Below are 12,672 nucleotides of genomic sequence, written 5' to 3' on the forward strand. Positions count from 1 at the left end.
CCCACCTCAAATTTCACCCCTTCCACCCTCACTGAGACAAGCTCACATCCCACGACGGGGCTATAAGAACAACTAGATTGGGAATGTAATATGAACAGGGCTTTGTGGAGTTGAGCAAGGGCGTATTAAGTCTGTGTTAGCGGTATCATACATATCAGTCATTAAAGCTCATCCAAGCTCCTCCTACATTGTCCTAAGGAGAAGCTCAATTGGTTTTCAGGATTTTCCTTTTGTCTACCTGTTCCCCAACCCCAAAAGTTGCTATCTTTTGCCAGGCAGCCCGATCTTTCTTCTTCCTTTTGCGGTTTTTTTTCGATTTCTTTGATCTGCCCTTGCCCTTCTTTCTAGAGCGTTTGCGACCCTTCCTCCTCTTTTTGTGACGCGGCCGTGCGGTGGCTGTCTGTAAAAAGCAGCGAGAAAGACAGGCTGAAGCAGAGGAGATGTACAAAGAGAAATAGAGGGGGGAGGGGAGGGAGAGGCAGACGCAGGGCGGGGGTCAGGGGCAAGAAAGTGTCTGATGAGACCTCAATCTTTTATTGTGAGGGATATGGACACGTTCATTGAACAGGGACGGCCACTATTCGGGCAATTTGTAATTGTAGTTCAAGATGGGTCAAGGCTAGAGAGACAGTTGTCCTAGAGGCTCCAAAAATATAAAGATTAATCCCTTCATTTTCCTTCTTTGATGGGGTGAGCCTGTTACCCGTCCTTCACTGCCCTTGACCTGGTGTCCCATTTCAGAGGTTAGTTAAGAGTCAACCACACTGCCATGTGTAGTGACTGTAACGTGGTCAGCCGGATGGACCTCACAGAATATGATTTCCCTGCTTGAGGCTGTTAATCTGGTCCAATCAGGGAGCGCTGACTGACAGATAAAAAGAGGAGTGTTAGAAGTTCTGTTCACTCTGAGAGCTGACTCTGAAGAAACTAGAGTCAAGGACTGGTCATGTATCAATAAAAGGTGACTTGGTGATGGGATACAGGCCTCTGTGGAGATTTGTCACTGTGGGTCTGGAGTCAAATGTAGGCCAGACTGGGTAAGGACAGCAGATTTCCCACCTCAAAGGACATTAGAGAAGCAGATGAGTTTTTTGTACGACAATCAATGACAGCTGCCTGGTCGCATTACTGAGACCAGTTTTCAATTTCAGGTTTTAACTTATGGATTTATTTTAAATTCTACCAGCTGCCATGGTGGGAGTTAGATCTGTGTCTCCCAGAACGTTAGCCTGGGTCTCTGTGGATTACTAGTCTACTGAGAGTATCACAAACTCTCTATGCCCAAAACCATCTCATCTGAGATGCACTAACAGCAAATACCAAATGAAAATCCTAAGATGCATTAAGGTCATCACTCTGCTTTCCTTGAATTATTGAGTTATAAAAATATCGGAGCTGTAAAAACGTTATTTGAACATCAGGCAAGATGCTTGGAGGTAGAAAGCCCGGCTCTGGGAATACATCCAACGATGTCTCGTTGCCAAACACGTGTGTGAGGCCAACCACACACAGGTTTTGAGGAGTATCTTAAAAGGGAGAGGAGGGGGTGCAGAGAGATTTAAGGAGGGAATTCCAGAGACTGGCAAAAGGCACGGCATCAATAGTGCCAATGTGATTGAGGGAGGCGCATGTTTTGAGGAGGAAGGCAAAAGAAAAAAGGTTGAAAGGATGAGATGTTCAAGGAGCAAACTCCAGAGTTTAGGGCCCACAGTCTCCTGATTGTGCAGCATCTGAAATCAGAGAGCGACTAGAGGGTGGCATTAAGGGATGAGGCACATTACAAAGGTAGAGAGACATGAGGCAATGGAGGGGTGTGAATACAAAAACATCACAAATTTAAAGTTGAGGCATTGCCAGAGTAGGTGACAACTCACGACAGTAATCACAGGCAGTGATGGGGGAGAGGGATTTGCTCGAAATCAGCAGTGTTGTTGAGGACCTAAACTGTTTATGGATGGTGGAAATTGGGTAGGCAGGGAGCGTTGGAGTATCTGATAATGGTGCCAGACAACCTGATAAGGAGAGGGATTGGATGGAAGTCAGCAGGAGTAAGAAAGAACAGGTGCCCTGAGAAACCAGGAAGGTAAATGAAGAAGAGGGCACTACTGAGAGAAATGATGGAATGGTAAGAGAAAGGTTTGGAGTGAAGAAGGTTCAGAAGGCTGAATGATCAAATGAGGGGGAAGGACTGGCTCAGAAAGATTGCCTTTCCCCTTTTGGAACTGTGCAGGATTTCTGCAGTGCTGCTTTACTGAGGGTTGTTGAAGACTCACATTTAGTACCAACCTGTGAACAAGAAGCATGTCACACATAGACAGAAACACAATTCAATCCAAGTCAGGAGGAATGGAAGGCGGGGAACAGGAGGATTCCCCTTCCACCTTGGCTCCCTTTCCAAACTGGACCGTAACCTGGAAGGTGGGGTTATAGGGTTTGCCAGGAACACTAGCTCCTTGGGAAGCTGACAGCGGTAACCATTTATGCCCTGATTCTAACCACATGTGAAGATACAATGGCTTACCCTGAAGCAGGCTTCATATTAAGGCTCTGAAGATGCCATTGTTTCAGACCCCTTCGATATCCAGAAGGTGTCCTTTCTGCCCATCGGGTATGTTCTGCAGGATCAGAGTGGGTTATAGTTGTAGGGGGCACTTTAAATGCACACCCCCACATTGTCTGATTTCAGCCACTTTCTCCCCTACCCCCAGCTCCTGATTCTTACAGCCAGCTGCTTGAGTGATGCCGTTAGATATTGATGGAGGAAACAACTCAATGGTTACTTAAAGCTCTGGGCATGGGGGTGAGGTGACATTGCTTCACTCACATGGTCCAGTCACAGGGAGATGGAACATAAAGTCAGGCTCTAACATGAGGACGAGATGGACAGCAGTGAGACATACCACCCCCGGACCCCCCTCACCCCCTGGAGGAGACAGTCTCATCCTATTTCACACCAAATTCAGGCCAGGCTGTCACTAATCCCCACTCATCCACAGACCTAAAACAATGGTGGCAGGGCTCAACTTGTTGAGTGTGAAAAGTAGCAGCTACAAGACCAAGAATAAAAAGATCAAAACAGGAAGTACTGCAGAATCCCTGCAGGTCTGGCAGGGTTCCGAAGAAGAGTAATCCTGGACTTGAAATGTTAACTCTGTTTCTCTCTTCGCAGAAACTGCCAGACTCTGCCGTTGTTTGAGCCAAACACTCGCTGTAGGACGCTTTCCAAACTGGGAACAAGCAGAGGGGAACTGCAAAGACATACCCTCGAGACCATCTTGTAATATTTAGGTTTCTAATCGAGAGCTCCGAGTGTTTGAGTACTCGTGCGACTTCTCTTGACATAGTTAAGTTTCCACTTGCTGGACTCCAGTCATTTCCCTTGAAATTACATCAAGCCCCAGCCAAAGGCAGATTCACTTAGGCAATTCGGCCAGGATGGCTGAGCGGGTGCACTGGCCATTTGCCTGACCCTCTCATTCTCCGTCGAGTTGGAGGGACGCAAAGATTTCGGACAGCACCAAGTGGCGAGAGCAGATCAGGAGCACACTCACCTCTTCCTCGTAAACGGGCTCTGGGAGCCGCAGGGCGTAGGGTAGAATGCTGTCGCAGTCGGGGATGTAGCGATCACAGTAGCTGTAAGCTGCTTTCGGGTCCGGGCTCAGCAACAGCTGCTGGATATCACCCTGAAAGAAGACGTGGGAAGGCAAAGTATCATACAGGAAGGTCACAACAGAGGTACAGTGTCACAAAACACCCGTAGCACTACTACCCTCATGCTATGTACCCCACCAGACATGGGGCTGATTGGGGAGCGGCGTTATGGAACAGACTAAATCCCTCTAAGTAGATTGAGAAGCTAGTCTAGACACAAACTTATTTTTCTTATTTAAAATCGAGTGTAAGGTGTTGCGTTCCAGATGCAATTCAATTGGTCAAACTACCAGGCTTGAAGCAAATCACACTTTTTTCAAACACCAATGTTAAAATACAGACAAAATTAAAATGAAAGAATTGGCTTAGCTGTAACTGTATTGAAATGCTTAACAAAATCATATATATATTAACGAATACTAGTTACGTGTTGCAATACAGTAACAGCCCATAAACACACACTTGGCAAAGGCAGATTCAGGAAAGCAGATTGTCTCACATGCAATTCTAGCAGCAGGAAGAGAACCCCAAGTTTTAGCTTCAGCAAAGACAGAGAGAGGAATATGAGCTTCCACATCCAGCTTCAACACTCCAGATGGATGTTTCCTGATATTTAACCTTTGTCCTCATTTAACCCTTATTTCCAGTTTGTTACTTAACTGCTACTCAAAGCTAAAACTAAAATTAAAAATCTTGGTTTCTGTGGGAACTTGACCCCACCTTTCAGGCTGCTTCTATTGTTCCAACTTTAAAAAAAAACCCAAGGCCTCACAAGCTGTTTATTGGCTTTGAACAGACTGCTCAGTACCTCTGTCTCAAACTTTCTTCACAAAAAAAGGATAAAATGCACCTCTTAAAGCCATAGTATTATCACAGTGGCCGAACACGTTCTGCTTTGAATCATAAACTGACATGATAACCCCCTCTTGTGGATGTGAATGTTAGATACAGCTATTCTGGTTTGCATCAAAGCACCACAAATCCCATCAAATACCTTCACCGTTACTTTGCTGTCACGGTACGTGGCACCTTCTCCTGCTCTTCATCTCTCAAACCTCAACACAACTGGGAAGAACTCGTCAATCTTCCTTGTAAACTCAGCGGCCTTTGATAATCCAAGCTTAGCAGTATCTAAGTCACTACTTATACAGCACAGGGGGAGGCGATGGGCCGAGTGGCGTTATCGCTGGACCATTAATCCAGAAACCCAGGTAATGTTCTGGGGACCTGGGCTCGAATGCTGCCATAGCAGATGGTGGAATTTGAATTAAGTAACAAACTGGAAATAAGGGTCAAATGAGGACCATGGTTAAATATCAGGAAACACCCATCTGGTTCACTAATGTCCTTTGGGGAAGGAAATCTGCCATCCTTACCTGGTCTGGCCTACATGTGACTCCAGACTCACAGCAATGTGTTTTACTCTCAATTCTGGACTCTTTTTTTAATTCATTCATTCGCAGGACGAGGGGTATTGCTGACTAGGCAGCATTTATTGCCCACAGGGCAGTTAAGAGTCAACAATCGTTGAAAAAGGCTTTTGAGAGTGAATGAATCTGCCAGCACATTTAGCGCGCAGAGTTATATCTTATCATCAGGTTTCAGTCGGAGAATAGAGGCTCCAGCTTTCACACTGCACACTCACAAAACACAACATGGAGAAGTAATTAGAGTCTGTGGGGATTCTCCCTGTCATCAATCATTCCAGTCTCCCCGGAGTTAAGAAGCACAACATATTTTCTGTGCTGATTCAGCTTCGCCTGTTTATGAACCTGTTCCCACAGAGTTTCCTTCTCTCCTCTCCTCCCCCAAAAGCTTCCCTTTTTCCCCATTTCTGGAATTGTTTTTGCCTCCGCATGCCATTCGGAAGGTGTCGGACAGAAATGCCGCTGAGAATCTCGAGGTTAGGCCTCACATCCGCAAGAGGCTGGGCATTCAGCTTTCAGAGGGAAGCAAACAAGGCAAGGCTTTGAGAACTGGGGTGGCTTTCCCTTTTAAATTAACCCCTACATTGCCAAGGGTGGGGGGAGCCTCGCATAATCGTCGGTCTGCCCGCTGGGAGCAGACCGCTTTGCAGGACAACCGTACCAGTCGGTTATAACCATCACAAACTTTACCATCCATTTATCTCATCAGAACCAGCCACTTCAGGCCTCATCAAATCTGAGAACATGGCAGTGGGAAATCACTCAATGCTGTCAGACAATAAAGGGTAAAGTCTCTGTACTGCTGTGCATCGATGCCTTAACCGGAGGGTCACCATGCCCCAGGCAGGGGGGAGAGGTTGAGAAGGAGAGTCCTTCATGGTACCATCAGCTGGCGCTGGAGTTGAACCCACCCTGTTGGCATCACTCTGCATCATAATCCAGCCAACTGAGCTAAGTGATAGCACACACCCTCCCGCACCCTCACAACCTCCATTTGGCCGAGTGACTAAGGGTCAGCTAAAGGCAAGTACCACAGTGTGGCAGTAAATCCTAGACCTTTGGAGCACGAAGACCAGAAGGAGGCTATTCAGCCCCTCAAGTTTGTTTGCTATCACCTGCACCACAACTCAGGGCAGCACAGTGACTCAGTGGTTAGCACTGCTGCCTCACAGCGCCAGGGACCTGGCTTCGATTCCACCTTCGGGGACTATGTGTGTGTGGAGTTTGCACATTCTCCCCGTGTCTGTGTGGGTTTCCTCCGGGTGCTCTGGTTTCCTCCCACAGTCCAAAGATGTGCAGGTTAGAGTGCATTGACCATGCTAAATTGCCCGTAGTGTACAGGGATGTGAGGGCTAGGGGGCTAGCTGTGGGAAATGTGGGATTACAGGGATAGGCTTGTGGGTCTGGGTGAGATGCTCTTCGGTGGTGGGGGGTCAGTGGGCTCAATGGCCTGAATGTGAAGTGCCCTACAATGTCCCTTCATCCCTGAAAAGTTGCTTCATAAATGTGACAGACTCTATCAAATTGACCTCGCTCTGTAGCTATGTATTTACACCCTGAAATTTAATCGATCCTTTATAATTATTTTTCTTGAATGTAATACATTCTTGTTTTACTGGCAAACCATCCTGAGTCTATTGCTTGTTTCCCTGCTGAGATTAGCTACTCAGGAAAGGCCAGGAATTGATTTGGCTTCAGCTCTGTGTACAGAGCGCCCTGGCTTTAAATGATTTTCAGACCAGTGCATTCCTTTATATTCCAAGGGGCCAGAGGACACATTTATTTGCACAGCAAACACCAAGGAAGATGTTCCCTCTCTTCCTCCCCTGGGAGCTGGGGAAAATGCTCCGCAGATTTCAGCATTGGCCACTCTTCATCGATTGGCAGGCTATTTGGCTAAGGGTGGCATCAGTCAACATGGCACAAATGTATGCAGGAGATGACCAGCATACACATGTAGGCAGTGTATGCACAGATAGACACACAGACCCTGATAGTGACAAGCATGTGCACACGCATACACACTGACAATACCTACACACACACAAACACTGGTAATACACACATACACAGGTAATATGGATAGAAACAAGCACTGCAACATACATTCATACACAGACATGCAAGTGTGCGTGCACACACACACACACACACACACACGTAGAAAGTTGAGCAGACACAGATGCATGCAAAGACAGACTCTGAGAGCAACACGCACAAGCAGTGATAGATACACACAAAAAGGTGAACACACAAACACGCACACATAGATACATGTAAAGACAGACAGATATATCCTCAGTGACATATGCAAGGGCAGACATACATAAATGCAAAAAAGAGACACACATACATAGGCTCACATGTCAATACACACAGGTATCACTGGATAGGGATTTCCAGAAGTGGTTTACTTTTCAATTCAGCCTTTCATTTTCCCTGAAGGCAATTCTTGCTTTGTTCATGCAAGAACAAACCCCAAACTTTACCAGAAAGAGAGTTGGTTAATGTGGGGAATCAATGTGTTGCAATTTCATACCTGGGAACTAAGATCCAGTCCAGTCAGTCTTGTACATTAATTCACTTTACAATTGAAGCAAAGAGCCTGCCCTAGGCACAGTGATAGTCAGCAAAATGCAGAGAGACAAATCAAAATCAGAAAATTTTAAAAAACCTCTTGAACCTTGGTCTTTAAAATTCTGAGAAGAAATTAGGCCCTTTGTCAAATATTTAGTCACTGACTCAATTAGAGTCGAAAGATCAGAGCATAGAAAGCCCCCTTTGTTCTCTCTTGGCCCACTCATGATCAAGTTACACTATTTATTGGAAGAGTCGAAAGGATTTCATGCTTTGAATTTGTACAACTTGCCTCCATCCCACCCTCCAACTCCCGCACTTCATTTCAGCAACTACAAACATTAGAGAGCAACACAGGGATGTAGAAATTCCCTGGAACTGAGAGCTAATTATGATCCTGCACCTGCACCACATAACGTGGGAGCCTGGGTTTCCAAATATTTTTGCCGGAACATTAGGATCTCTTGTCTCCGAGCATTCAGGAAAGGGCAGGACCAGAGGAACGGAATTCCCGGGGAAAACAGGAGCCATAAATAAACGAAGTGCAAATCTCCAAGAACAGAGGAGGGAACAGCTCTTGGCAGATCAGAAAGGATCAGAATCCAAAGCTGTCAGTTGGAACTCAATGGCACAGATAAAGTCATTATTCAGGATTCTAGTTAAAAAACTATTTCTCTGTTGCTCTGGGAGGGATACAACACAACTTCAGGGTGATGTTAAATGCACTGGTAAATACGGTGATAAATGGCAAGGGCTGTGGACTAGTAATCCAGGATCCCAGGGGACACAGTTTCAAATCCCATCATTGCAACCAACAGAATTTCAGGATAATTACTATATCGGTAATTATTAAGCTCAACTAGGTAATGGTGAGAACAATCATTGATTGTTGTAAAATTTTATCCAGTGCATAATGGCTTGGTTTGACAACTGCTCTGCCCAGGACTGTTAGAAGCTACAGAAAGTTGTGTGCACAGGGCAGACCATTACAGAAGCCAACCTCCCATCCAAGGACTCCATTTACACCTCCCGTTGCCGCAGAAAAGCTGCCAACATCATCAAAGATCCCTCCTACCCGGTAATACTTTCCTACAACCTCTTCCGTTAGGCAGAAGATACAGAAGCTTGAACACATGCACCGACAGGTTCAAGAACAGCTTCTTCCCTGTTGTTAACAGACTGCTGAATGGACCTCTCTAATTCCAAATTGAATGCTGATCTTGCTTTTTTGCACCTCCTGTGCAACTTGTCTGCCTCGCTCTGTCAAAACACCACACAATCCCAATTTCCTTGTTTGCTATGATCTACCTGTACTGCTCACAAAACAGCATTTTTCACTGTACTTGGGTACATGTGACGACAATAAATCAAATCAAATCTGTCCCCCATTTCTGAAGAAGGGTCTAGGCCTGAAACGTCAGCCTTCCTGCTCCTCTGATGCTGCTTGGCCTGCTGTGTTCATCCAGCTCTACACCTCGTTATCTCAGATTCTCCAGCATCTGCAGTTCCTACTATCTCTGGTTTACTAATGTCCTTTAGGGAGGGAAATCTGCTGTCCTTACCTGGTCTGGCCTACATGTGACTGCAGACCCACAATGATGTGGTTGACTCTTAATTGAGATAGTTGGCCAAAACACTCAGTTCAAGAGATGGATAAGAAATGCTGACCTACATCTCATGGAAGAATAAAAGATACAACTAAACTGCAAATATTAAAGCAGACTTCACCCTGCACTTCACTAAGCTTGGTTTGTTAGGAAACTAGCAAATGTTAAAAAAAGACATAAACCAGATATAAAACATCAAAAATAGGAACAGGAATAGGCCATTCAGCCCTTTGGCCCTTCAAGACTGCTGCACCATTCAATCCAATCATCCAACTCAGCATCCTGTTCTGAAGAAGGGTCACTGGACCCGAAATGTTAATTCTACTTTCTCTCTCCACAGATGCTGAGTTTCTCCAGCAATTTCTGTTTTTGTTTCAGACCTACAGCACCTGTGGTTCATTGCAGTCTCCTGTCCCCACTTTCTCCTCATCCCCTTTGATCCCTTTAGCTGGAGAACTGTAACTAACTTATTCTTGAAAACGTTCAATGTTTTGGTCTCAACTGCTTTGTGTGGCAGAGAATTTCACAAGTTTCCCGCTCTCTGGGTCAATACATTTCTCCTCATCTCAGTCCTAAATGGCCTACTCTGTAACCTTAGACCGTGACCCCTTGTTTTGGTCTCCCCAGTCATCAGGAACATCCTTCCTGTGTTTACCCTGTCTAGTCTTGTTAGAATTTTACAGATTTCTATGAAATCCCCCTTCGTTTTTCTGAACTGCAGTGAACATAGTTCTAACGGATCCAGTCTCTATATGTCAGTCCAGCCATCCCAGGAATAAGTCTGATGTGTTATATGCTTCAGCAGTTGTAGGACTTTCTCATGATGTTATCACTGTATTGGGTGTGTGACCTATTGGGACAAAGGTTTCAGTCTCTATTTTTCTAGGTCCTTCTCTAGCAATGTCATACTGTGCAAAGTACTCTACAGTGATTACAGTTTTTGTGAAGATTAGTAGCTCGGGTTGTGGATGAGGTTGTAGACTTGCTCGCCGAACCGGTGGGTTTGATTACAGACGTTTCATCACCCTGCTAGGTAACACCGTCAGTGCGCCTCCGGTGAAGCGTTGGCGTTCTGTCCTTCAGTTTGCTGGGGTGGTTGGCATCATTTCCGGTTCTGTTTCTTAGTGGTTTGTATATCGGGTCCAGTTCACTGTGTTTGTTGATGGAGTTCCGGTTGGAATGCCAGGCCTCCAGGAATTCCCTGGCATGTCTCTGTTTGGCTCGTGCTATTATGGATGCGTTGTCCCAGTCAAATTCGTGTCCTTCTTTGTCTACGTATATGGAGACCAGTGAGAATTGGTCGTGCCTCTTGGTGGCTAATTGGTGTTTGTGCGTCCTTATTGTCAGTTTTCTTCCGGTTTGGCCTATGTAATGTTTCTCACAGCCCTTGCATGGTATTTTGTTTATTACATTAGTTTTATTGGTTGTGGGTATGGGATCTTTTACGTCATCAGTAGCTGTCGTAGGGTGGTATTGGTTTGTGGGCTACCCTGATACCTAGGCGTCTGAGTAGTCTTGTGGTCATCTCTGATATGTTCCTGATATACGGTAGGGTGACTAGTGTGTCTGGCCGTGTTGTGCCTTCTTGTTGTGGTCTGTCACGGAAGTAATGGCAGATTGTCCTTTTTGAGTCTCCATTCCTTATAAACACTCCTGTTCTGCTTTGCACAATTCTGGGTTTCCTGTATTTACCTTAAGCTAAGACAGAAAAGTAACTGTGATTGTACACACGTACACACCAGGTCCTGTTCTAAAACCTTACTGAAATAGTTAGTAATACAGGCCCATCTCATGTATATGTGAAGGGAGCAAACATAAATATCACAATCATGATGATCAGATCAGATAAGGATGTTAAGTGTCAATAGACAATGTTAAGGATGGTTTAAGGTCAGGAATCGATGGCCACAGGTTTAAATTGCTCCACAAAAAACGCAAGTGGAACATGAGAACAAAGTTTTCACGCCGTGAGTGCCCAATCAGCAATAGTGAGGGAGGCAGGTTTAACCAAGGCATTTCAGAGACCATCAGATGGCTATTTCAATAGAAACTAACAAGCATGGAGGTGTTGGACTGAAGGGTCTGTTTCCGGTCTGTATTTTTGTTATTTGTTCACAGGATGAGGGTGTCGCTGACCAGGCAGCATTTATTGCCCATCCCTAATTGCCCAGAGGGCAGTTAAGAGTTAACTTTATAGCTGTGAGTCTTGAGTCACATGTAGGTCACACCAGGCAGTTTCCTTCCCTAAAGGACATTAGCAAACCAGATGGGTTTTACTGACTATCAACAATGGATTCATAGTCATCCTTAGATTGTTAATTCCAGATAGTTATTGGTTTCAAATTCCACCATCTGCCACAAGTGATAATACCACTAGGCCATATGACTCTATGACTCTCTGTGCAGGGTTAGAGGCACCAGTCAAAATGCTCCAAGGGCCGGTACAGACACTGCAGGCCGAATGGCCTCCTTCTGCACCCAAGCAATCCTGTGTCTAACTTGGATTTGCTCAACTAGAGGTGTAGGAAGGCAGGGAGATGGGTACCAACACACTGCAACAACCCGTCCAGAGGAGCAGGCAGTGAGAACATGTGAAAGCAGTTGCAGCAGTGACAACACAGACACCTGGCAGTTCCACTTGGATGTATTCCTGCAGGTTCTATCATTCAATCCAATCATCAACCAGCACACCCCACCCAAACAGCTGTTACCTTCCCCCCCCACCAACCGTTACAATAACTGATAAACAAGAGTGTTCCACAGAAATGAAACAAAACCTACGCTTTTACCACAACTGAGGGCACAGGCTGGAAAAGCACCAGGCAGACTCAGAGAGACAGAGAGAGTGGTAATCACAGAGAGGAAGTTAACCACAGGCAGTGTACAACCACACAGCAAAGTGTGAACACAAATGGGAAGGATACCAGATGCAGAGAAAGAGAGAGAGTGAGAGGGCACAGCAGAGAGACAAAAAGGAAAGAGAAAATAATGAGAAAACAAGGGAGAGGGATAACAGACCAAGGTGCAGATGGAGAGACAGACAGAGTGTGAGGATAGTAGAGAGAGAGGCATTGTCAGATAAAGTGCAAGAAGAAATGAGAAAAGAGATAACAGAGAGAAGAGAGAGAGCGAAAGAGAGACACAGTCAGAGACAGTGTGAGAAAGAATGACAGAACACACAGTAGAGACACACACACACACAGAATGAGAGAAATACACTGGTTTCGAATTGGTGAAGAGACAGTCGGGATAAGTCACGTTGAACTGTCCTAAACATTCCGAGTCAAGTTGTTCTCCTGCACAGACCACACACACTCAGATCCTGGCTTGACCCACTTTCCTGCTGAGCTGCAGCACATCACCAAGTCTGATCAGTTTGGGGGTGAGCAAGAGTGAGCGATCAGCATGGG

At 45.6% G+C, this 12,672-nt stretch overlaps 1 protein-coding gene across 1 annotated transcript in view; it reads right to left on the minus strand.

Annotated features, from left to right (window-relative positions):
- Positions 1-12,672, minus strand: part of LOC109916792 (collagen alpha-1(V) chain-like) — a 259,059-nt gene that overhangs the window by 169,281 nt on the left and 77,106 nt on the right. Inside the window, exons 5-6 of the mRNA XM_048617801.1 lie at positions 3,552-3,683; positions 239-400 (exon numbers count right to left, since the gene is read on the minus strand). Coding sequence (XP_048473758.1) covers positions 239-400; positions 3,552-3,683 — 294 coding nt within the window. The remainder of the gene's footprint in view (positions 1-238; positions 401-3,551; positions 3,684-12,672) is intronic.

Source organism: Rhincodon typus, chromosome 38, assembly GCF_021869965.1.
Source record: "Rhincodon typus isolate 14 chromosome 38, sRhiTyp1.1, whole genome shotgun sequence".
NCBI lineage: Eukaryota > Metazoa > Chordata > Chondrichthyes > Orectolobiformes > Rhincodontidae > Rhincodon > Rhincodon typus.